We start from the raw sequence: 26,214 nt of genomic DNA, 5'->3' as shown, positions 1-26,214 counted from the left end.
CACTGACAGTAATGGGGGAATGAGGGGAAGCGAGTGAATACGGGGACCTCCATCCATTCTGGGTATGGATTGCCAAAAGTAACTGAAACCCTCTGCCTAAAACTGTCACAGCCACAAGGGCTGGCCCCAGGTCCAACGCTGGGGGTAGGGAGGAAAGGGGACAGAAGGATTGAAAACTGTAAGAGTGATGGGCTGGCGAGTTGGTTTTCGGTTATTTTTTTCTATAAGAATGACTTGGTGTCTGAGTTTATTCACTTATCCTTTTCTTCTCATTGCTGACTTTTCTGCATCTCGGGTCTCATACTCTCTGGTATGGACTCTGCAATAAGGGTGTCTTCCTTTCGTGAGGTTCCAAGTTCAAGGTGGCATTGGGCCTGGGTCAGTACAACCCATTTCCCTTTGCCTACTTCTCTGCTGCGATAGGGTCATAGAATAAGGGAAATCAAAGGACAGCCCAACTACTAGTAAATCCAAAAGTGGATTCAGAGTCTATGTTGTGTATCTGTGATTATTTGACTTGTAAACATCCTGTATCCTCATAGTTCCCATCAACTGCACACAGGAAGATTGGACTGAATGGTTTGCTGGTATAATGATAGGGGGAAAAAATGAGGGCTGAGGGAGTAGGGAAAGGCAGGGAGATTAGGCAAGGAGAGCCACTGCTGAGATGACAGACACCTAATTAACGAAGTCCTCACCCAAAGGCAGGAGACAAGTCAGATATGTACCCAGCTGTGTCCGGCCCCAGGAGGATACTAAAGACCCCTCACTTCTACCTTCCTCTTCACTGGTAACAGATCCAGTTACCAGTGACACAGGCAGCAGTTAATGAATCTCGTGAATGCACCCAAAAGGTCAGACCGGTTCCCTGGCCATGAATAAGTGCCCCACTGTCCTCATGAGAGGAAGAATCAATCATTCTCTGAGTCAGGAAACTAGAAGTGGGCCGGTGCTCTGTCTTGTCTCATTCCTGTTCCCCTCCTCCTCAGTCCATCATCTCAGACCATGGGATCTATGCCTTTCCATGCTAAAGATGCCATGCTTCAAAGCTACTTACTCTTCATACATGATAGCAACTGTATAGGTGAGGGCCACAATGACTGTCAGCAGGAGGCCTGTCGGGCTGGCATTCCTGGAAAAGAGAGAGAGGGAGAAAAGGAAAGGGCAAGGGAGGGGAGGGGAAGGGAGGAGAGAGAATGCTTGGGTAAGTATCTGCACAAAATTCTAGCCCTGGCTCTGGCCCTAGGGTAGAGGAGGGTCCCCCTCTCCTTTTAGGAAACAAACTACAGTTATCCCTTCCACATCACTGGTGGGGGAGTGAGCAGGTAGGGTTGTTAGAAGTGCACCCCCTCCCCAATGTGGAAAATCTTCTGAAAATTTTTTGGCCCTCCTTTGAACCAGAGAAGAAGTCATAATTTTTTCTTTGTCTATATGGGGTGTTTATAGTATCTTATTTTAAAATGTGGGTTTATGGTATTAAAAGATAAAATATTCTCAAATTCCCATTTAATTTCTTGTGCAGACCCGAGATATATTGAAATTGAGATAGGGAAACCCTCGTGTGGAAGAGATAACTATACATAATTCCCATTATTTTGATTCCACAACAGATTTTTACCTTAAAAATGAAAATGGTTAACAGGTGGCTAGGTGGCACAGTGAATAGAGCACCGGCCCTGGAGTCAGGAGAACCTGAGTTCAAATCTGGCCTCAGACACTTAACACAAAAACTAGCCTTGTGAACTTGGGCAAGTCACTTAACCCCAATTGCCCTCCAAGAAAAAAGAAAATGAACTAGCTTTTGTGGCTCTGTTCATTTTGAGGAGTTCTCAATTGCCCCTTAAAATTACTGGATTTGAGAGGTGAAAGGGAACTCAAGAATTATCTGATTTAATCTCTTCATTTTGTAAGTGAAGAAATAGCCCAGAGAGAGAGGAAGTAATTTAACTGACGGAATCCTAATGAAGCTGCCCCTAGCCCCAAATTCTAACTTTCTTATAGGCACCACTGCCTCTACCTAGCCCCCCTGCCCTCCCTCACACACACTCAATATCCTAACTTCCTCATATATGCCTCACCGCTCACTAGAACAGGTGTGTCCATGACTTCATATATCTCACAGACACAGAAGGTGTGCCCGTGTGATGGGATCCCAGCCACTGCCTCTAGCCAGCCACTGCCCCTGGACCCATTCCTCATATTTCCCACAGAAACAGCAGGCGTGTCCATGTGATGGGATCCTAGCCACTGCCCCTGGACCCCTTCCTCATATTTCCCATAGAAACAGCAGGTGTGTCCACGCACTCAACCACAACCACATCCATCTAGTCTCAGACAGGACCACAGTACTCAGCCAATCAGAAAGCAGAACCACCAGCATGCCCAAGCAGGATGTGGACCCCACAATGATAGAAAGGACTTTCCCCAAGTAGGCACCTGGGCAGTAATAGTAAAGAACTGACCTAGTGTGAGTTTATCACGTAGAGAGGCTTATTATAATATCATTATCATACATACAGAGCCCCAGACGGGTTTTTCTGTATGCATTGTGGGTAATTGCACACATATAGTTCCACAGTGGCTAGGACCCCTCCACTATTACCTAATCCCTTAACAAACCCCTCCTGCCTTTTTAACATTCATAATTTCTGTTATATAATTGCATCTTTACCCTATAAAATCCATCTTGCTTTCTCTGAAATTGCTGGTTCCTCTTGAAACTCAGCCCGCTTCATGAGAGGCGTCAATCTCAATAAATGCGTCTACTTGGATTAAAGGTGATCTGACTGAATTCTTTGGGACGGTTCCACCACAACACATTATGAAACTGCAACAGTTTTTGGCCTCCCTGGGTGGGCAGAGTTTAACTGCAACACAACCACATAAGTAAGAGGCAGAACTGGACTAAAAGTTGGGTATTTTGATTCCAAATCCAATGCTCCCTCCCCTATGCTGTCCCCTCACATTTTATTCATATCTGTCTGTAGGGCTTGTATGGATTTTCTGACACTGAAGGAGATCTGAGGGGCAGCAGGTCATACGATCAGCTTTAGTGCTGGAAGGGACCTTGGAGTGCATCCAATCTAACTCCTTTTTCACACATGAGGAAACTGAGGCCCAGAGGGGTAAAGTGATTTGTCCAAAGTCATGCACTAATCAGCATCAGGGGTTCGATCCCAAGTCCTCAGTATAGCCAGGAATATTTCCACTGCCCCCAGCCTGCCTCCAAGGAAGGAGTCTGTAAGGCTTCCAAAACAAGAATGAGGGTCTCAGGCTCAGGGAATGGGATTCACCCTTCTCTAGGTGAATCACAGACAACTTTTGGCTACGGGTCACTGAGAGGCAGACAGGCTACAGGTTGGGAGAAAACCACTGACTCTTAACATACAATAGAAGTGTGAGGTTTTTTTATTATTCTCCCTTGCCAGACCAGTTTGTTCTGGACCACACGGAATGTGCTAAATCTCATACATTAAATAAGGCCAGTTCAGGTTAGTCCACAGATCCAGAAGTGCTCTTTGAGTGTGGGGGCTGTGGAGTGGTTTTCTAAAGAGATCTTAAGTCCTTTGAAGGCCAGGACTGTGGCTTTGATATTTTTGCATTCTAAGAGCTAACAGCAAGCTTTGCATGCAGTAGGTGATCTATAAATGTTTGTTGTTGGTGGTAATGATGAATACTTATTGCATATGATTAAGTCCTAGTACATCCCCTCAGTCTGCTGCAGGGAGCACCTGTGTACCCGAGAGTGCTCTGGTCTCCAGTGTTCAAAGTCCAGGCTTGACAGAGGAATGAGTCAAAAAGAAAATGAGATACTCATCTCTCCATATGTATTTTCCACCTATTTACTAAAAACATTTTTTCATTCATTGCACCTCATTGTACGCCCAACCCTGTGTTATCATATGAAGAAAAAAATGAAGTGGTCCTTGCCCTCAGGGAGTTTATTTTCTACTGTAGAAAAACAATATGGAGAGGCTGTTCTCCTCTAACAAAGGGGAAAAAGTGCAATTAAATTAACCCAGAAATAAAACACACACACACACAGCCCCCTGACAGATGCAGTTTTGCAAACCCATAGTCCATAAAAAATAAAAATGGGGACTCGTCACTTCTCATGTCTTGTGACAGAGCTTGGTTACTATAATTTCAGAGTATTCTGTTTATTGTTTTGCTGTTGTCATTCTTTCCACTTATGGTGGTTATGTTTAATTTGTTATGCAAAAAAGAGTTTGATGGTGTTTTCTTTCTTTTGGGATGGGGGAATAATTCGCACAGCATAAGCATCCGTTGTTCTCTAAAAGGTTGAAAATTTTTTTTCATAAATGCATGTGGACCATTATTCCCCACTGCCTTTGGAAGTTCCTTTATAAAATGAGTCATTCTTAAATTGGAATATTTTAAGATCTATTTAGCATTAATTTGGGTATTCTATAGATGTGTAGATAATTCCCTATTATTGTCAAAGGCACCACCTTGGCCTCAGTCACCCAGGCTTGCAACTTAGGTGACATATCCCCTGGACTTGCCCTCAGTCTACTCTATTCAATATGCTGATGAATGAGTCTTGTTGACTTTCAGAGTCTGGTTGATTTTACCTTCATAGTGTCTCTCATATATGGCCCCTAGTCTCCTTTGACACCGCCACACCCTAGGGTAGACTCATCACCTCATGCCTAGATTATTCTAATAGCCTGCTTGTCCTTCTCAGATGTCAAAGTGATTTTCCTAAAGCCCACACCTTCCCCATTCAATACCTTCCAGAGGCTCCCTATTACCTTCAGGATCACAGAAAAATCTTGGAATTCACAGCTCTTCAGAAAGTGCCTCGAGTCTTCTTACACCTGACTCCCTCCTCCCAGGCAGCCATCCCATGTACTCTGATCTAGTGACACTGCCCTTGTTGCTGTGGTTCGAGCAAGACATTCTATCTCCGAGGTACAGGCACTTTCTGTCTGTCCCCATTGCCTGGAAGGCCCTCCCTCCTCGACTCTGCCTCCCAGATTCCCCCGGCTTCCTTCAAGTCTCAGCTAAATCTTCTCCATCAGCAAGAAGTCTTTCCCTTAATGCCAATAAGGTGCCTTCCTTCTGAGAGCAATTCCAATTTCTCCTGCATGTAGCTTGTTTTTCCAGTTAGTTGGCATGTTTTCTCTCCTATTTTTAGACTAGGAGCCCCTTGAGGATGGGGGTTGGTTTTTGCTTTCTCTGTATCCTCAGTGCTTAGCACAGGGCTTGGCATATATTGCATGCTTAACCAATACTTGTTCATTGTTGACTGACTGCTCTATCAATCTCGGAGGATATAACAGTGTATACAGTGATAATTGTTTTTATTTCTCTTTGTTGTGATTTCATTTAGTTCATTTTTTATTTTGCAAATTTGATTTTCCTTCTAAAATGTCAGGTTGGCTGATATTTAATCTTTTCAAAGCATCAGCTTTTAGTTTTCATCAGTCTTTTGTTTTCTGATTTATTCCCTCCTCCCCCCAAAAAAGGAAATTCCAAATCCAATTTGGTTTCCAGATTTCTTTTTCTGGTACATTTTTGGGTTGGTTTTCTCATTTTTTAATGGCATATTCAATTCAATACATCTTTTTTCCATTTTGTTAATCAATGTTCTCAGGGATATAAGTTTTCCTCTGAGGCTCATTTGCTTCATTTCAGGAATTCCGATACACTGTCTCATCATCTTAAATAAAGTTCTTGTTTATATGTTTACATTTTTCTTTAAACCACTCATTATTCAAGAGGTATAAGTGTTTTCTAAGCTTTAAGGTACTATTGAGCAGTTGGGTAGTGCAGTGGATAGTGCTGGACCTGGGGTCAGAAGACCTCAGACACTTACTAGCTGTGTGACCTTGGGAAAGTCACTTAACCCTGTTTGCCTCAGATCCTCACCTGTAAAATGAACCGGAGAAGGAAATGGCAAACCACTTCAGTATCTATACCACAAAAACCTCAAAAGGGGTCATGAAAAGGTGGACATGACTGAATAACAGATTATTGCTTTTATTATTTTATCCCAAGGTAAGAAATATCACTTCAAGGCATTCCCTTACTATAAGGATTCATACTTTACAGAATGAGAAATGAATTAATAAAAACATTTACTTTTAATCAACTGGGGGAGATAGGAGTGAGGAAAGATGTTATGACAGCTTCATTTAACTCTTTTATTTATTTATTAATCTTTTGTTTATGCTTTCTATATTAATTACTGTTTTTACTGTGTTGTGGTCTGTAAAAGATAGATTTAGAATCCTATTCTTTTTTTTCTTAATATTTATTTACTCTGTGCCTTACTATATCTATTTATTCCTCACAGGTCTTTCCCATTCCTCTGTCCCCGTTTGCCTACTCTTTTCCCAGTTTTTGTATTTTATTTCTGTTACTGATTTTCTTCTTTTATCTGTTTAGTTACTTATCTCTTCCCCTATATGGCTCCTTCTCTTTTACCTCTTAGTTAAAAATCTCTCATCCTGTTTCCTTTACATAGCTTAATTTGCTTTTGCTATGCCTCCAAAACAGTTTTCCTTGGTTTTGTTTTTATTTGATTTGTTATTTCTGCAGCCTTTCGGTTTATTCTGATTTTCTTTTACTAACGTTATACCTTTTTTCATTCTTCTTTGTTTTGCTTTAGTCTCTTTATGGGGTTACAGTTCCTGAATTACTGAATCTGCGCTCCCTCTTCTAACTAATTTCTATGTTGTTGCCTTTATAGACTTTCCCTCATCATCGGTCTCTCCCCTTCCTTCTCCATTACAGGTAAGTTCCTTGAGAGCAGGGAATTTCTTTTGGCTTTTCTTTGTATTCCTGGTGCCAAGCACAGTTTCTAGCACAGAGGAGACACAAGTCACATCTGATGGCTTGCTGGATTTTTGCTGTATCTTATACATAGAGAAATAGCAATTCACGAGGGAAGCAATGTTAGACAGAAACAGTTGCATGGTAAGAAATTACTCTGTGTCTCTGTTCTGCTCCCCATTTCCTCATGACTTTTCATCCCTGAGGCTGTCATTCCCCTTCCCGGGTACCAGCCTCCCCTGAGGAGTTTGCACAGGCACTCCCTCTCAGGGAACATGGTTTCCCACTGCACTAATTTCCCCTCGTCTAAATCTATCACTCAACACCCACTTCTCATCCTATGCATATAGTTACTTCCTTCCCCCATGCTAATGCTCTTTGGGGCTAAAATACCACCTTAAAAAAAACAACCACCATAATTTTACTCTTTTTTTGGTTTGTTTTTTATGTTGCTCAGATTTTCTCCTGTATTTCTTTTCCAAATGAGAGCTATCTCTTATAATTAAAAAATTTCTAAGAGAAAACAGAGAGGATCCAGTTCATTTCACTTATTAGCACATTGAAGAGATCTAAAGTGAACCGGATCCCTTATTTCAGGGGCTTGGCTTTTACTAGTTACATCATCGCAGGCACATTAGTCTGGACTCAGCATTCTAGTCTGCTGGAGCCTTTTTGGAACCTCTCTCTGGCTCACTCTGATGCCTCTTCCTCCCACTTTCGTGTCATCTACAAATCTGATACAGGTTCCATCTGTAACTTCTTCCAAGTAACTAATAAAAATTCAAAACAGAAATGGCAGATTCCTAGAACTCTACTAAAGATGACCCCTCTGGCTGATAATAAATCATAATTGATAAGAATAATAATGATGATGGCTCTCACAGAGAGAGCTTTTAAGGTTTGCAAAGTGCTTCACAAACATCCCATTTTCCCCTCAGAACAGCCCTGTGAGGTAGGTGTTATGATGGCCTTTATTTTTATGGACAAGGAAGCTGAGGTAAATGGCAGATAAGTGATTTGTCCAAGATCCCACAGCTAGTAAGTACCTTGGGCCACATCTGAACTAATTTTCTTGACTCCAAATCCACAGCTACTCTATCTGCCACTGGGCAGGGAAGGGTGAGAAGGTTAGGCTTGGCCCAGATCTGAGCTCCATCATGTCTACGAAAAGAGCTGGTAGGTGGTTCCTTCTAGGTTCTGGTGGGGTGTGGAAGGAAGTAACCAGACTGTGCGTCTGATGAGAACAGAGATAATGGAATGGTTGTTTCTCATAAATTGCCTTGTGATGGTTCTCAGATGATTGTTTTGTGCTGTTATTCAACCCTTCTTGTGTATTAGCATTGTCACCCTGTCTAGATGGAGTGTTCCTTGAGGCCAAAGCCCATCTCTTCTCCCTCGGCACATTTGAACTTTTCAAAGCACACCTACATTCATGATCTCATCTGGTCCCCACAACAATCCTGAAAGGGAGCATTATTTCCACAATCAACAATAATTGATTAAAAGCAAGTGCTTAGTGCGTATCAGGCACTGTGCTAAGAGCTAGAGAAACACAGAAAAATGCCAAACATAAAAGTATACCACACACACGCATGTGTGTATACATGCCTACCTAACTCACTGACCTTCATATATGTTTTACATATACAGATCTACACATGTGTATGTATGTATATGTCTGTGCATTGGCATCACACACACACACACACACACACACACACACAGAGTAGGTACAAGGTGACCTAAGAGGGGAAGGCCCTAGCAGCTAAGAGGAGTGGGAAAGAAAGGCCTTTTGTTGAAGGTAGCCCTTGAGCTGCGTCTGGAAAGAAGTCAGGAATTCTAAGAGGCAGAGGGAGGGATGGAGGCACTCCAGGCAGGCTTGGGAGATGGGCAACACAATGGCCCAGAGACATAGGGCTGTGTGTGAGCAGCAGCAGGCAGGCCAGTGTGGTCCCATTGTGGGTCAGAAAGGGACCAGATTTAAGTGTCAAAAAGAAGAGTTTAACTTTGGTCCCAGGGATAATAGGGCACTACTGTAATTTATTATCTACACTTTTACATGTGAGGAAATAGAAGCTCAAAAAGACACAATTAGTGAGTGAAAGGGTGCAGACCAGTATCTAGGCCTTCTAGCTCCAGTGGTCTTTATGGAACAGGGGACTGACCAATGAAAGCCCAGTCCTAAGAGCCTGTACAGGGGACCACGTTGATGCTTAAGAGAATCTGCTCATGGAAGTGTGCACTATAACATGGAAGGAAGACCTTGGCTTTCCACTTTTGCACATTGGGCTGGAGTGTGTGTTTGGAGTGTCTGGTCGAAACTTCTGCAGATGCTTGGAGAGCCTGCTTCTGAAAGTGTGGACTGTACAGAATGGAGGCTCTGCCTTTGATTGTTCCATTGAGCCAGAAATGAGGGTGCATGCACAAGGTACCAAGAGCCCAAACCTCTGTTTCCTATTGGTCGTGAGGTGCTTTGGAGGGCTGGTAAGGCTTTCCCTGTCCTGGGTTGGCCTGGAGCACATGGCCTGTTAGGTAAGCCTGTGCCTGGGATGGGGTCATCTCCTCCATGTATCTTTCCTTTGGTACAGGATCCCGTGAGATGGTCAAAGGTCTGAAGAGCTACCAGAAGTCCATGGCATACACTGCTGTGGCCAGAGATCCAGGGCAGCAGCTGAAATGCCATTAGATAGATGCAGGGAACTCATTCACCAGGAAGACCACAATTGGGAGTGAATTTGGTGAGGTGAATGCTTTTATAGCACCAGCTTTAATTCTGAGTTCATTCTCTCTAGGGACTGAAATGACAGAGAGCAGAGTATGCTCTGGTTTGAGGAAATGTTTTTATAATTTAGTTCCTGCCCTATCTTTGAAGTAAATATTCCCTTGTAAAAGCTAATTGATGTTAATTGGTTAAATGATATTAGGAACTAATCAAGGGTAAGGATAATGATTAGACACAGGAATGGGGGCTCCTAACCTGGTGGCAATAGAAAACCCTCTACCCCCTCAGCAGTAGGCCAAGAACCGAGAGAGAGAGAGAGAGAGAGACAGACAGAGAGAGAGAGAGAGAGACAGAGAGAGAGAGAGAGAGAGAGAGAGAGAGAGACAGAGACAGACAGAGACAGACAGAGAGACAGAGAGAGGGAGAGAGAGACAGAGAGACAGAGAGAGACAGAGAAGCCAGGTCTAGAAGCCCAGCCAGCCAGTACAAATGAGGGTTGGAATAAGAATTCCTAGTGTTGACATAGGCTATATTTCCACTACTAGGCCTATAGTAGTTATTCAGCACAACCACAGTGACTTGACTTGTTAACTGCCAGGTCCTGAAGGGTGCCACACAAATCAAAGTGGTTAGAATATACGCTTCTATGTTGGCAAAGACTCCTCAGAGTCAGGAATTCTTAAACTTTTTTGTGTCCTAGATCCTTTAGCAGTTTGGAATACTGCATAAACTAAAATCCATAAGATTACAAAAGAAGCCAAACATATTGAGATAAAAGTTATCAAAATGTTTTTTCAAAACATGTTCAGAGCCTCAAGGTTAAGAACTCTATGTTTTCCTCTGGCTGGAAGAATGCATCGTTTTTCAGCAGCTCTAACAAGGGAACACCACGAGACTTTCCCCTGAATCTCACCTTCCTCCTGTCCCCAGGGCAATTATGTCTAAATCAATCCTGCAGAAGCTGGGATTAGCAAATACCTGAGAACAGAGGCACTAGGCTGCCAGGGGCAGGAGTCAGACAAGGGCTCCAGGGTACAAAGTGTGGCTGTGGTCACGTGTGGGGGATGATCTCCAAGCCTTCTCACAGCCCCTAGAAACAGCTAATCTTTAGCCCAGCCCAATACTGCCCCCAAAGTATCAAGCAGGAGCCCAAGGGAAGAATTGGAGATAATAAATAAATAACCAGAAGGAGGAAATCAGGGGCAAGGAGCCCCTGTTAGTGAACATCCTAGACAGTCATTCCTTGAGAAGCCATACCAAACAAACAACACTCTTTAATAGCTAGTGTTTATATTGCACTTGGGCCTCAACTCTGAGAAGGGCTCTTATCATCTGGTAGGTTTCTAGCTTTCTGCCTCCATTCCATAATGAGTTCAGGTGTTTATTTCATGGCACACAAAGTACAGACCTATGTGATAAGTTGTTGGAAGAATGAGAACGCCATCATCAGGGCTGTGGTATTGCTTCTACTATTAACAATGACAACATAAAGCATGCAGGGAAATGACCGCTCCCTCAAGGCCACCTATGCACATTCAGCCCCTAATGGCTAGCTAATCAGCCATGACTTGGTGGGACTGACAAATGACAAATACAGGCCTCCGAATGTCCTTGACAGTCCCACCGATGGTGAAACAGTGCACCATCACAGGCTGAAGTGCTGCCCGTCACTGCCTGCATACAACATGACTTAGGCAAGTCATACCCTCTGCTCACTAGGACTCCTAGGTTCCAGCTGATGATTTCATCCTGAAGGTCCTTCCCAGCACTGGCGTTCTGTGTCTCTACAGCTGTACTAAGTTGGCTCAGTTTCTAGCACTGATTGGGACCTCTAATTTGGAAGTGTATGTGTGTGGGGGATATTTAGATGTATGATTCCATTGGTAGAGGAAGTTCCCTCTATCCAAGTAAAATAGGAGCAGTGCTGAAGACTGTAGTCTTGGAGACCTCTCTTTGAGCACTGAGAGAGTATGCAAACAAGGTCTTTCTGACTCGAACCCTAACCCACTGTCCATTTAAGCAGAATGAGTTAAAACAACTCTTTTGGAAAACAACACCCCAGTCAACCTTCCCCTCTAATTTCCGGAGTTTAGTTGATATAAGTGGGGCTGGGTCATGAAATTTCCAGTTCCCATTTTCAAGACCTTCACAGATGACAGAGTGGACAGAGTGGGCTGGAAGTCAGGAGACCTGGGTTCTTCTAGAGTTGTTGCTGATATTAAGCTATTTTCCTTTGACCAAGTCATGTCCCCTTCACTTTCTTCCTCTGTAAAATGAGGAAGTTCGGGTTGGATTCATCACAAAGTTGTTTGCAGAAATTCTCATCCCCAAACCTGTCACTCCCTGGTATCACATAACTTCCTGTGAAGAGACCTTGGGAGCCATTGGGGATTGTTGGGCACAGGCAGAAGAGAAAAGCAGGGCACCCTTGTGTTGGGACACACACAGCCCAATTAGAGACAGAGAAACAAAAAGGCTAATGCAAGGAAGGGGGCAGAGACCAAACCCTGGTGTCACAGTGTAGAGTCAAATCAACTGCAGGCAATTCTCATGCATGAGCATCATGATCTACTGTCCAATGGCACTGCCAGGCCCCAGCTAGGTGCTTATGATTCCTTATGCAAGGATGTACTTAGTTTAGGAGAAAGCTTAGAACGAAGGCCTTGGCTGTACCCTGGAACATGCCACTGGGCCTGCCTGGCCCCAGCTTGGGATCATTTCATGGGACACCTTATCAGTCCTCTGTTCTTCCTATTATGCTTTTTTCAAGGTTCTTACCATGGGACCACCTTGTATAGGGGAACTGCCTCCTAACAAGGACCTCAAAACTTTAGGAATTAAGCCCCAGGGCATAGGAGACAGATCCATCTTAAGCAGTACGGTGTTGATGGTTTGTAGGCATCATATGGAAGTTCTAATATACCATTATTATGATGATGATGAATTTCAGTGTCCGCTGACCATTGGACTATAGGATCATAGATCGAGGGCTGGAAGACACCTGAGAGGCCATCCACTCCAACCTCCTCATTTTGCAGATGAGGACACCAAGGCCCACAGAGGGTTAGTGACTTCGCAAGGTCACACAGAGGAAGGATTCGAACTCAGGTTCTCTGACTGCCAAGCTAGTACTCCTTCCGCTGAAGCACACTACTACCCAAAGCTCCTTCATCCCCAAATCTAGTAAGCTTTGTGTCAGAGGAAAACCAGTGACATGAATGCATGAGATTCCCCTATGCACCACTGGTGGCAACGACCACGGCAGTGGCTATCTATTCTGGAACATTCCAAACAGCCCAAAGATCTGGTGCCTAAAAAATTCACTGGCCTTTCATCTCACCTGTACCTCTTGGAGCTCTGTTCTAAGCGTTGATATCTTGACTAAATAAGAATGTGGAGTTTAGGGACTCAGGAACTCTTTGTGATTCCTCCTCCCCCACCCTAAAACTGTCCTTGTTACAGGACAGGGCAGGGAAAGGAGAAGCTCCTCATCATCTATCCAAACAGAATGGCCCATATGCCTGGCTGAGTGCAAATCAAAACGAAAATTCTACTGTCTCTTTGTTCATGGATGTGACTTACTTCTGACTTCTAGGCTAATGAAAAGGAACAGCTTCGTGACAGAGGCTGAAGAGTCATAGACACATCTGCTTCCTGTTTCTAGAAATAGCCACGGTCATACTGTTTCCCCCATTTATTTCTAGAGTTACCTTCTGATTCTCAGGCTGGAATAAGCTGGTTCTTGCAGGTTAGCAGTGAATGGGCTAATGGTTTTGGATGAATTGAGGAAGGGAGGTCTCTAGACTGTCAGCTTCAAAGTCGATGGGCTGTAATCAGAGGCAGCTCTCAATATCTGCTTAGTTTAGGCACTGGGCACCACAGCCTTGTAACACAAGTTCTATTTTTCATAGTTCATTTTTCATGGATTCCCTTCTAGCTTAGTAACGAGGGAAAGACCAAGAGAATATCCTCCATGTCTGCCCAGCAGGGTGGCCTTGTCAGGTTTTTTAATTAAAACAAATTCTGGAGATAACGGAAGCAGTCAAGGGGAGTTCTAACAGGATTCACATATTCAGGGAGGGTTTGGGCAGGTGCCTAGGCAATTCAATCGAACAAATATGAAATCCTTACTATGTTCAGAGCACTGTACTATGTGCTGGGAGGGTTATAAGGAAAAAGAAGACATTGTCCTTGGATTCACAGCTCTTAAGTACTAGTAAGCTGGAAAGTAAGATGAGGGCCTGTTCACGTTTGGTGGGGAGTTGATTATCTTTTTGAGACAATGCATGCTCTAATGTCAGGAGAAATACGGTTTTTTACTGGGGCTGTCCCTTGCCCTATTTCTTGCTTTCCCCTCCCCCACTACACTGTACATAGGTATATCTACGAAAATAAGAGAAGCAGCTGCTTACAAACAAGTTTCTTTTCTGTAATAATAATAATCCCTTACAATTACACAACACTACATTCTTTTTTTCATTCAATCAAAGAATCTTAGAAGGAACTTTATTGGTCATCTGGTCCAGCCTTTCATCCAAAGAGGAATTCCTTCTGTAGCAAACCTGGCAGATGCCCACTTGCAGACTGTTTTGTTTTGTTTTTATAAATAGGAATTTTCAAAATCTCCTGACTCAAGTCCACTTCCCAGTTCTAAGACCTTAATAGTTCAAATCTCTTCTTAGCGCTGAGAGGGAATGTTGTCCCTCTGACCTATAAATTCCGGAATGTCGATCAGTTCTCAAACCCCTATTGCAAGATTTCTTAATATTTCCTTTCTATTTCCAGGCTAAATAGGCCTTTTTCTTTGTCTTTCTTTATAGGGATACACCCAACCCTTTGCTTGCTTCTGTTCCCTCTCTCCAGTTCTATCTCCCTTGAGGCAAAATGCCCAAAACTGCATGGAATTTTCTGGGATAGGGATCTCATAGTTTGGGACACTTCTTGGTGGACTTTGCTTAATATGTCTTTGCACAAATTGTTGTGTCCCCTTCTAACTTGTGCTGCTAGTTTCTTTCAAAGTTTGGCTCAAAGTTCATTTCTACGAGACCTTTCTTGACTTCCCTTCCATATTCCACACCCTGGCCCCCCAACCCTCCTGCCAAAATGACCTTATATTTATTTTATATGTTTTGTGTCCCTTATATGTGTACATGTTGTCCATGCTGTCCCCCTCGTTCTTTGATGATGGGGACTGTTTTTGTATCATCAGTGCCTAACAGGAACTTCACAAGTATGTGTTGACTGATAAAAGCTTTGGGGTTGATACTTTGGGGAACAGCCAGCAGTAATTCCTAAATCCTTTTGCTGTGTCATAACCACCCCTCTCTGCTAGGTCATTTATAAGAAATAGCTTTAGCAGCAATTGGGATCCTACTGTTTATACTTCAGAGCCCAGAGAAGCATCTATTGGTCCCTATTTCTGGTCACTAAGTTATATCCCTATTAATAAGAAAACATTCAGTTAAAAAGTAAAACAAACCCTTGAAGTTAGTAACCTTGTTGAATGTCTAAATAAATGACATTCTTGTGTTTCCCCTCGATTACATATTTATTTGCTTCCTCAAAAGGTTGAGTAGCCTTAGGAGAATTACTTCTGCCCAGATGCTGAGCCGAACAATGGCTCTTCTTTCCTGGGGACATGGGTGTAAGTGGTGGCTGTTGGCTTGTTTCCTTTTAAACATGAGAACTTGTACATTTTATGGGTAGGAGTTCCTAGTGGCATTCACTGTATTGTGCTCTTTGGGTCTCAATAGAACAGCTTATAAAATCAGGGTAATGGCCCCAAGCCTTCTCTTGATTCTAGACAATCACATCATGAATACCTTGGCTTTGCCTTTCTTCCAAGAAGCTCCAAGAATCCAAAGAGAGCCTCTCTTAATAACAGCCCTAAGTTGGTAAGAAGATTTTCTTTTTTAAGCATTTATTAAGAGCCTATTACCTGGCAGGCACTGGGCTAGATTTTGGGGATAAAAATACAAGGAATGAAACAATCCCCACAAGTACATTTACCAATATATATAGAATAAATGTACAAAGAAATCAAAAGGAGTTAGGGAGCTGTACTATATATAGACATACACACATGTGTGTGCTTATATGATCTATACACACATATGTATATATAGTGGTTGGGAGAAATCAGGAAAGGCTTCACATAGAAAGTGATGCCTGAGCTCTCTCGAAGGAAGGGAGGGATTCTTACAGGCTGAGGTGAGGAGGGAGGGCATCTTAGAAAGCCCTTTATCTTTAGTAACCCAAAGTTATAAGGGTCCCTGGAGGTCAGTGTAGGGATTTCAGTCTCTTCACCAAAAGTCCTGGAAACCAATGCGACCAGTTGTATATGCTATGTCAGACACACGGATCAGTTGTGTCCCGATCTGGGGAATAGGCCATGTGGCAGAAGGGCAGGAGGCCAGCTCTGGACTCTTAACCTAGATGGACTAATTAACCATGTGACCTTAAGAAGTCATGTCATTCTTTTAAGCCTTGGTTTTCTCATCTGTAAAATTCATGGCTGGCAGATTTCTGAGGCTCCTTCCAGTTGTAGCGTTTCAATTGTAATACCTATTTTCTGTTTCAAGTGCAATGCGACTGGAGGAAAGAGATGGGCTCTAGACTTGAGATTTCATTGCTATGGGGAACACTCTCCACCTATGAAGGTCAATAGCTTCTCTGCACAGTATAGTACTGGAGAGTTGTCTGGAATGATGACATCAAATTTAGGGGGTCGAAAAACTCCTTAGTGTAGTCAGAACCAGATTAAAATGTAATGGGGGTGGGGGGCAGGAGTCTACCTCTATTTGAGATTGACACCATGGGCCTACAACCCTGCAGAGGTCAAGTGACTCATTCAGGGTCTGATAGCCAGTATGTGTCAGAGGCAAGACTTGAACCCAGGTCTCCCTGGCTTTTAAGCTGGATGACTCGTCCACTGTACAATGCTGCTTCTGACTGTAGGAAAAGGGAGATAATCTTGAAGTTCTTTACATTATTTTAGCCCACTGATTCTGATTTTAGTTTGAACTAGTTCACCGAATTTCTTGGGAGCAGGAGAAGTAAATTGAAAAAAGAAAGAAAGAAAGAAAACAACCCAAACCAAAGAAACTTTGGTTCAGTTTGGAGTTTGGTTAAAAATCAACAAAAACAATTTTGGGGGTTTAGCATATTAGCCTGCTTCACTCCAGATTTCTGGCTGATGATGTTTCAGTTTATTTAGTTCAATGCCTGACAGATACAGGTATTTATCCAAATGCCTAATTTTCCTTTCTGATGGAATGTCTCCCTCCAACTTGTGCATGCCAAATGGAAGGGGGAGAAGATGGGCTTTTCTGCATCTCTCCAGGGCTCATGAGATTATCAGTCCCCTCTAGTTTTATTCTTTTATATAGGTTGAGGGAACTCAGGGAACTGGACCCTGGCTTTCTGGTGCCTGCCACGGGAAATCTGGGACTAAAGCCTGGAAAAATGGTGAGGTGAGTGAAGCTTCCTTTCAGTGACTCCCTTCACTGCTTTCTGCATCCTCCCCTGTCTGAGTGCTCGTGTGAGAGTTAGCAAAGTTCTTGTACTGCCCCACGCTCAGTCTTATGTTACCCCGGTTTCCTCTATTCATTGAGGAAAGTAAGCAATGGTAGAGTTTGAACTGGGATTCTTAACCAAGGTCCTCAGCTTATACAACACTTTGTGTGGGTTCTCTGTGTTTTAATAAAAGCTATGACAACTCCTCCTCTCTCCCCCTTCCCCACTTTCTCTCTGAAGCCACGGAAGAAGAAGGGCGCTAGGGGCTGAGACAGATGGCCTTCGATGAAGATTTACGAGTAGTCCTGCTTGGTCAGCACTGTGGGGCCTGCGTGAAACATTACCCGTCTTTAATGGGCTCTCAGACAGGCCACAATCAATCCTTCTTGCCTCTCCCCCTGCCCCTGCTTCCTGACAGTAGCAGCTATGGGTTTCCCTCACAGAGCGGTAAATAGCAGTCATTCTCTCGAGAGTCCCTAAGGATTACTTAGCAGCTCACCTGGGGATCTAGGTTCCTTAAGCACTCCCTGGCTGACACAAAGTTATAATCTCCAAGGGCCTCATGAGGATTTTTCCCTATTAACAGTGAAAAAAAGCTCTCTGGTTTTTGCAGGAAGGTTTACTTACTGTCACTGAGCTAGGAGTAGTTCAGAATATGCTTCCCAATAGCCATAATTTTTTTCTTCTCCACGAATGAATGATATGTAGATTCAGCTTCCAATATAGGACAATTTTCTTTCACACAAGCTATTGGCTTTCTTTGCCTGGAGGCCACCAGAATCCCAGATGTCTTGGGCTGGAGTCTGTTTTGTTTCTCAGTTCTCCAAACCTCCCCCAGAGTTTTCAACCTGATGACTGAAATTGTTGCAAATACCTATGCTGCTTTGTTATGGCTGAAATGATTTTATAAGGGTCATTAGCCATGTCCTAAACATACACAGGGTCTAGGATAGAGCAAAAACCTGATAAATAAGTGTACAAAGGATGCCTATCCGGGGCTGCTAGGTGCTGATGGATTCAGTCCTTTTCTAACTGAGTAGAGTGTCTGAACAAAGGAATCAATCAATTAACACGCATTATTAAGCACCAACTATTAGCCAGGCAAATGACAGCCCTAGGCATCAGGGGCAATTTGGCATAACACGTAGAGTGCTGGACTTGGAGCCGGAAAACCTGGGTTAAGAATCTGCTTCTGGATGTATTACTAATTAAGAAGCCACATCAACTCAATGGGCCTCAGTCTCCTTATCTGTAAAATAGGGGTAATAACACCTATAGTATATACAGCGTTGTTGTGGGGCTCAAATGGCAGCATATATGTAAAGCACCATATAAATGTCAGCTATCATCAGCTGAGTCCGCACCATCCTCCTCCGTAAAGAGAAAACCAGAAAACCATAGAACATTATGGCTGAGAGAGGTCATCTTGTTCATCTTCCTCATGTTACAGGGGAGGAAAGGAACTCCCAAAGATATGAAGTGATTTGCCTGATGTCACTGGATTGGCTTCAGAGCCAGGACCCGTGATTCACAATCCTGTCCTCTAGACGACTCTGACACTCAAAGGGATCAAGCAGTTGCTGATTTTTTTTTTTCACTGTGGGAAAAATGATGAACCTGCCTTAGAAATGCCCTCCTTGCCTCTCTACAATGATGCTCAACATCCATACCTCAGGGACTTCCCATGTGGGTCAACATGAGATCTGTCTGGGTGACCACTAATACAGCATTTATCAGGGATTCCTTCTTGATCATTTCTTTTTCTTGGAGGCAGTCAAGATTGAGTGAGTTGCCCATGGTCATGAAGCTGGATTTGAACTTAAGTCCTAGTGACTACAGGGCTCGCACCCTGTCCACTGTGCCACTTAGCTGTCCTGGATTCCCTCTTAAAAAGATCAAAATGGCATGGTTGATTTCATGTAGCTGAAATCAATCAACAAATGTTTATTGAGCATCTCCCTATGAAGGCGCTTAGCTATGTAATTTTTTTTTTTGAGGGGGGAGGGCAGGGCAATTGGGGTTAAGTGACTTGCCCAAGGTCCTACAGCTAGTTTTTTGTATTAAGTGTCTGAAGCCAGATTTGAACTCAGGTCCTCCTGACTCCAGGGCCAGTGCTCTATTCACTGCACCACCTAGTCACCCCTTGGCTATGTATTATAGAAGAACTAAGCATGGAAAAGAATAATAGAACAAAAGAAAAAGGAAAAAAGGCAAGAAAAGAACAGTAGATGGGGAATTATAGATTTGAGTTTAGTCCCTTCTCTATTATCACTAGCCATGTGACCCTAGGCAAGTCACTTCCTTTCTTTGGATTTTCTCATCTGTAAAATAACAGGATTGGAATGTGTCCTTTAAGGCCTGTTTTAGGTTTCAAATTCTGAATAAATCATGTTTTCTTCCCTTAAGGAAATTGTTAGTCAATCAATCAAATCAATCAACAAGCATCTGCTAAACCTCTATGTTCTATGAACTATTTTAGGCACAGTAATTGATAATAATTAACTGGTGATAATAAAAATAATTGATTACGGAGATTACTAATAATATTGACAATAGATTTTTAACTGATAGTATTTATCAACAACAGAATTTGGTATCTTATAGTAAGATGAATGAGATCCATAATTACAGTGAAAATACTAAATATACACTTATACTTACATGATTGACCACCCCAGGTAGTTGGCTGTGCTCCCCCAGTACATGGGATTGTCCAAGACATTAAATGGAAATGTTGTCACTCTTGCTTCCTTCAAGATTCCAAAGTAATCACCTATGGACAAAAACAGGACCAGGAAGGTCATTCATTCATTCAACAAATACTTATTACAGTCTACTATATGCTTAATATTTGCTAGCTACAGAGGAAGGACAAGGAGAATTGGGAAAGGGCAAGATGTATAAGACATCTGCCCTCCAGAAGGAGTTTACAGCATCACTGAGGGATACATGTATGAGTATGATAATGGCAGAGATGGCCCAAAGCAACATGTGTCCTCACAAACAGTATGAAGTGACACATGAGTTTGGAGGCAGGGAAGATGACTTTACAACAGAATGGATCATTTTTCTCCAGAATTAAAAACATACAACCCTCCAAACAGTCCAATGGTTCACTCTGAATGATGTGGTAAAAAGTAGACAGAACCATAAATCAGGGGACACAGGTTCTAAATTTGTACTAGATAGCCTCAGAAAAGAGTCTCACATTCACCCAAACTCCTGCGCCACAGGTCACCAAAGACTTCCAATGACTCAGAGATTAGGAAATCAGTGTTTGCCCTGAGGACAGGTGGTTTTTTGGGTGTGCCTCATTCCCAGTTGGGAAGAGGGTACAGAGAATATGTTCTGAGGACTTAAAAATCCATTAACTGCCACCCACACAACTCCCACCACAGCGCCTTCTCCTGCTAACACCCCCACTCCAATTCTCCAGGATTTGGAGTAATCATTACTCACACCAACTCCGTGCTCAGTTACAACATGACCTTGGAAAGTAGAATGATCCCAGATCATTCCATTGCAGGCAAACTCTGAGCTCCTGCAATTCAGAGTCACCATGGGCTGAGCTGGAAACCTCTTTCTCCTGCATCATCCCTATTCATCTCAGCCCCTATCCCTCTGGCATTCTGTTAATCCCATGGTTGACCAGACTGACAATACACACGAATTCCTGGTCTTACCATCACTCTTGTAGTGGTAAGCCCAACCCTAGGTTCCCTCTACCATGTGATTGGGCTATTTCTACTTACATACTTCTGAACCCTGCTGAAGAAAGTCACACAACCAAGCCAAGAGGACTTATCATAAATGAAACTCAACTGGCTCATCACAGCTCCATGGAATTCCTTAACTGATTTTCTAACAGAGTCCCCACAGTCCCCTCCCCATCTCCTTCAGGAATTTATTCCATCTATCATTTTGACCCCATTGCCAACTTCTCTCTTTATTTTCACTTTATTCTCTCCTTATCCAATGGCTAGTTCTATATTGACTTCAAACACGTACAGGTGTCTCTCATCTTTAAAAACTTGACCCTGCATTCCCCTCAAGCAATTCTACATCCTGTCTCCTTTTCAGTCACACTCTTAGAAAATCACCTATACTCACTGCCTTCACTTCCTGACCCTATCTCTTCCTTCTCTGATGGTATTTTTCCAGTCCTCAGTACGTGACCTTTCTGCTGCAGATGACACTGTTGGTCACCTTCTGTATCCTTTCTCCTCTCGGGGATTTGGTGACACTTCACTTTCCTGTTCTTCCTCCTATCTGACTGATGGCTCCTTCTCATTTTCTTTGAGGGATCATCATCTATATCACACCTCCTAAATATGGCTGCTCTGTAAGGCTCTGTCCTGGGTTTCTCTCCTCTTTTCTTTCTAGAGATTCTTCACCCCCTCCCAATGACTTTATTTATCTTCTCTATGCAGATGACTCATAGACTTATAGATCCAACTCCAGTCTCTCCTGCATCACCAACTGCCTAGTGACATTTTAAACTGGATCTCAAATGTTGAGAGACATCTCGAACTCAACATGTCCAAAACAGAACTTACTCTTATTATCCTTTCTTGCAAATCTACTTCTGTCTCAGATTTCCCTGTTTCTGTCGAAGGCACCACCAGGCACAAATGCTCACGATCTCAGTGTGAACCTCTTTCACATTCCCCCTTGACCTACATATTTATCCAATGGCCAAGTCTTGTTCATACTATCTCCATTACATCTCTTCCTTTCTCTCCAGTCATAGTGCCACCACCTCAGTGTTTGGTGAAGCCTCAGTTTTAATTTGCACTTCTCTTATTATTAGTGCTTCAGGGGTATTCTTTAATATAGTTGATAGAGAGCATTTATTCTTTTGAAAATTGCCCGTTCATATCCTTTAATTCCTTATGTATTGGTGGATGTGGTTCTTACTCTGGTATAGATTTGTATCAATACCCAATATATCTTCGATATTAGGTTTTTATCAGAGATATTTCCTACAATGTTTTTTTTTTCCCAACTTACTGCTTCTTTTCTAAATCTAGCTGCAATGATTTTATTTATGTAAAAGTGTTCTGACTTTGTTTATCTAGTTTATTTCCCAGGTTCACCTATACCCCTTCTTTAGTTAAAAAAATTCTCCCTCAGTTGTAGTTGTGCAGGGTACATCCTGCCATGGAACAGTCTTTCTAAGAAAAAAGATGGCCTTTTTTTAAATAGTTGGGGGTTCTTTTGAGCCAACAGTACATTTTAAAATGTTACTGTTCAAGTTTTATGATTTTTCTAGATGAAAACCGAACCTGAGACACACATACAAGGGTGTTTTGTTTTTCAATAAATGGACTGTGGGGGAAGTTACATTGTATGAAAGGTCATTTTCTCCTTGAAGTTAAATATAATAAGACTGTTGAAGGGCCAAATGAATGTACTGTTCTGTACTGGCAGGTGGAGGTTTTTCCTACCCCCACAAGTTCTCCCAAAGCAGAGAGAAAATAAACTTTTCCAGAGCTCTTAATCTGGCAGTGAAAGGCTGGTAATGTTTCGACTACCCACAGGGTTGAATGATTGTGGAGTGTGTGTGTGTGTGTGTGTGTGTGTGTGTGTATGTGTGTGTGTGTGTGTTTGTGCATATGTGTGCAGGTGAGAAAATCTTTTCATAACCATTCAGATTCACTGAGGATATGCACATGCCCAGTCAGAAAGGGTTATAACCTCTTTCCTTTCCTCTAAACTCTCAGGATTTCCCTTTGTCTTTCTCTGTATCTGAAATAGTCTTTCATCAGCTTCTGTGGAGAGGTACTTGACCTTCAGCTGTTCTATTCCTTATTGCCTCAAAGAAGACCTCAAAATTCCTTTGTAGAAAAGGAGGGTTCAGCTAGGTGGTGCAGTGAGTAGAGCACCAGCCCTAGAGTCAGTAAGACCTGAGTTCAAATCCGGACTCAAGACACTTAACAATTACAAGCCGTGTGACCTTGGGCAAGTCACTTAACCCCAACTGTCCTGCCTTTCCCCCCACTCCAAAAAAAAAGCTAAAGAGTACAGAGCCAAGCACATATCCCTGTGGTCTTCTACTAGAGACCTTCTGCCACATAAACATTGAGTCATAAATGAGTGTTCTCTGACCAGTGATCCAAACAAGTTCTGAGTATTTGGAATTCATTAACTAGTTCACATGTCTCCATATTCTCACTAAAAAAAGTCTGATAGACTTTATTGAAAGCATTGCTAAAACCAGGGAAAACTATCATTATCATCCTCACTGTAACATTTTATATAGTGCGTTAGGTTTATGAAATGCTTTTACAAATATTATCTCACCTTGTTTTCATAACAAAGCTGGGAGTGTGTGTGCGCGCATGTGTGTGCATGCGTGCGCACGCACATGTGTGTCCTACTACTGCCCCCATTTTACAGATGAGGAAACTAAGCTAGACGATTGTGAAATGATTTGTCCAGGGTCAGAGAGCTAGTTAAGGCTGGATTTGAATTCAAGAGATTTTCTTATCTACTGTGCCACCTATCTAGACCAACCTGTACTTACACAATTCCCTTCATCTACCAGTTAATCACTGCCTCTTGCCCACTCATTTGTCCTAGAACCATCTTTTGCCCTGTCATTAGGATCCTGGTGATCTCTAGGACATAGCACCCCCAGGTGTTGCTTGTACCTGTTAAAGGCCAAGCTTCTGGAAGTTCTGATGAACCAGCAACAATGCCTCAGTGCGTACAATGAGGCCAAGTAAATGAGAAAGACTTGGAGGGCCTTGGCCCAGGACTTAAACCTTTTAATCATCTGGCTTCACCAGCAGATCTCCTCTCACCCTCTGATATGCTGCTTGGACTTATTCATCAATGGTTAACAAACTCATAAATAAACCCACGTAAATCCTCAGCATTCCTATATCCTCAGCAAAAAATAGGAGGAGAAATTCCATTTAAAGTTACTGCAGACATTATAAAATATTTGGGAATCTACCTGCCAAAACAAACCCAGGAACTATATGAACACAATTACAAACGACTTCACAGAAATAAAGTCAGATCTAAACAATTGGAAAAATACCAATTGCTCATGGCTAGGTTGAGCTGATTTACCTATTAAGTGCTTTACCAATAAATGTACCAAAAAATTACTTTATAGAGCTAGAAAAAATAGTAACAAAATTAATCTGGAAGAACAAAGGGTCCAGAATATCAAGGGAATTAATGAAAAGAAATGCTAGGGAAGGTGGCCCAGCCAGACCAGGTCTTAAATTGTATGATAAAGCAGCAGTTATGAACACTACTGGGTACTGGTAAGGAATAGAATAGTGGACCAGTGGAATAACTTAGGTACACAAGACACATTGTGCTGTAAGAAATGAGGAGCAGAGGGACTTCATGATATCCTGGAGAGACTTAGACTATCTGATGCTGAGTGAGGAGAGCAGAACAGAAAACTTTGTACACAATTACAGACACATTGTATCTGTGACGACTGACTGTGATAGATTGGGCTCCTCTCAGCAATGCAAGGTTATAAGACATCTCCAAAAGACTCATGATGGAAAGGGATGTCCACATCCAGAGAGAGAACTACAGAGTCTGCATGCAGATTGAAGCAAAGTACTTGCTCTCTGTCCTCTGTGTTTTCCTTCATTCCTTCTTTCTCATTTCATTGGTTATAATTCTTTACAACCTGACTAATGCTTAATGTGAAGGTATTTTTAGATCCTTTATCAGATTGCATGCCATCATGGGGAGAAGGGGGAGAAGGTTTGGAACTCAAGGGATTGTAGAACTGAATGATGTAAACTAAAAGTAGATAAACAAATTTAATAAAATAAAATAAAAAAAACAAACAAACACAAAAACCCCACCATACATATTTGTACCCTCCTTGTCCTAAAGATACTGAACTCCTGACTGGCAATGACCAAATACCCACCCTCAATCCGAACTGTATACTCCCTCCCTCATTCCCACCTACCTGAACCTTATTCCCCTCCCCACTCTAGATTTGTCTGCACTGTCCACTGGCAGAAGGGAAATACCTGCTCTATAATGTTCTATTATTCTATAATTAATTTGAGACCTCTTCACCTGATAAGTGACTCCCAAAACTCAACCACTTAAGTGGCTTCATATTGCCTTTATGATAGAATATATGAACTCCTCTGTTTAGTTTTAAATGCCCTGTCTGATTTGTCCCCAAACTGCTGTTCCATTTTCCACTGGACATGATTACCCTTCCCCTTTGCAATCCAGCCAAAATGGCCTTCATCAGGATGCATATAGAAGGTCTTAAGGTTTGCAAAGAGCTTTACAAATATTATCTCATTCGATCTAACCCTGGGAAGGCTGTGCATCAATTGGGGAATGGCTGAACAAGCTGTGGTATATGATTGTAATGGAATGCTACTGTGCTAGAAGAAATGAGGAACAGGATGCTTTTAGAAAAACCTGGGAAAGCTGACATGTCTGAAGCAAAGTACATCATACACAGTAACAGCAGGACTGAGGGATGATCGACTGGGACTGACAGATATTTTAAGCAATGCAATGATCCAAGACAATTCCAAAGGACTCATGATGAAGGATGCTCCCACCTCCAGAGAGAGAATTGATGGAATCTGAACATAGGCTGAAGCAGACTATTTTTCACTTCCTTTGTTTTCTTCTGTGTTTTCTTTCACAACATTACTGAATATGTTTGGATGATTACACATGTATAACCTACATGAAACGGCTTACTGTCTCAGGGAGCAGGAAAGGAAAGGAAGGAATTTGGAGCTCAAAATTAAAAAAAAAAAACAACCCATGTTAAAAATTGTTTTCACATGGAACTGGGAAAAATATTATTAAAAAAAATAATAACCCTAGGAAGAAGGTGCTATTCACTGAAGAATATGGAGTTTAAGTGACTTACCCAAGGTCACACAGCAAGTAAAGTATCTGAGGCTGAATTTGAAGTCAGGTCTTTCTAGCTTCAGGGCCAGCTTTCTATAGCACCACCTAGCTGCCTCAGGCCTACTATTCACATACTGTGTAACGTGTCTGTAACCTTTACATTTAATATATTTGTCAATATTTTATCTCCTAAGTAAACATAAAAAATTGTAATATTCATTTAAAAAGTTTTAGTTCCAGATTCTCTCCTGTTCCTTCTTTTTCCCTTCCCCCCTCAATTTGATATGGTATACATGAGCAGT

The 26,214-nt window shown here is 42.4% G+C and overlaps 1 protein-coding gene across 5 annotated transcripts in view; it reads right to left on the bottom strand.

Annotated features, from left to right (window-relative positions):
* PEMT (phosphatidylethanolamine N-methyltransferase) overlaps positions 1-26,214 on the bottom strand; it is a 170,341-nt gene that overhangs the window by 4,968 nt on the left and 139,159 nt on the right. For all 5 annotated transcript variants that reach the window (XM_069087900.1, XM_069087903.1, XM_069087901.1 and 2 more), the window contains exons 5-6: positions 19,700-19,811; positions 1,058-1,132 (exon numbers count right to left, since the gene is read on the bottom strand). In XM_069087900.1, the coding sequence (XP_068944001.1) occupies positions 1,058-1,132; positions 19,700-19,811 (187 nt within the window). The remainder of the gene's footprint in view (positions 1-1,057; positions 1,133-19,699; positions 19,812-26,214) is intronic.

This window comes from Petaurus breviceps, unplaced genomic scaffold (assembly GCF_028583685.1).
Source record: "Petaurus breviceps papuanus isolate PSGF00001 unplaced genomic scaffold, PetGlider_PUasm1.0 183, whole genome shotgun sequence".
NCBI classification, from domain to species: Eukaryota; Metazoa; Chordata; class Mammalia; order Diprotodontia; family Petauridae; genus Petaurus; species Petaurus breviceps.
The sequence above is the reverse complement of the archived record's forward strand: the minus strand, read 5'-3'. Positions and strand labels throughout refer to the sequence as shown.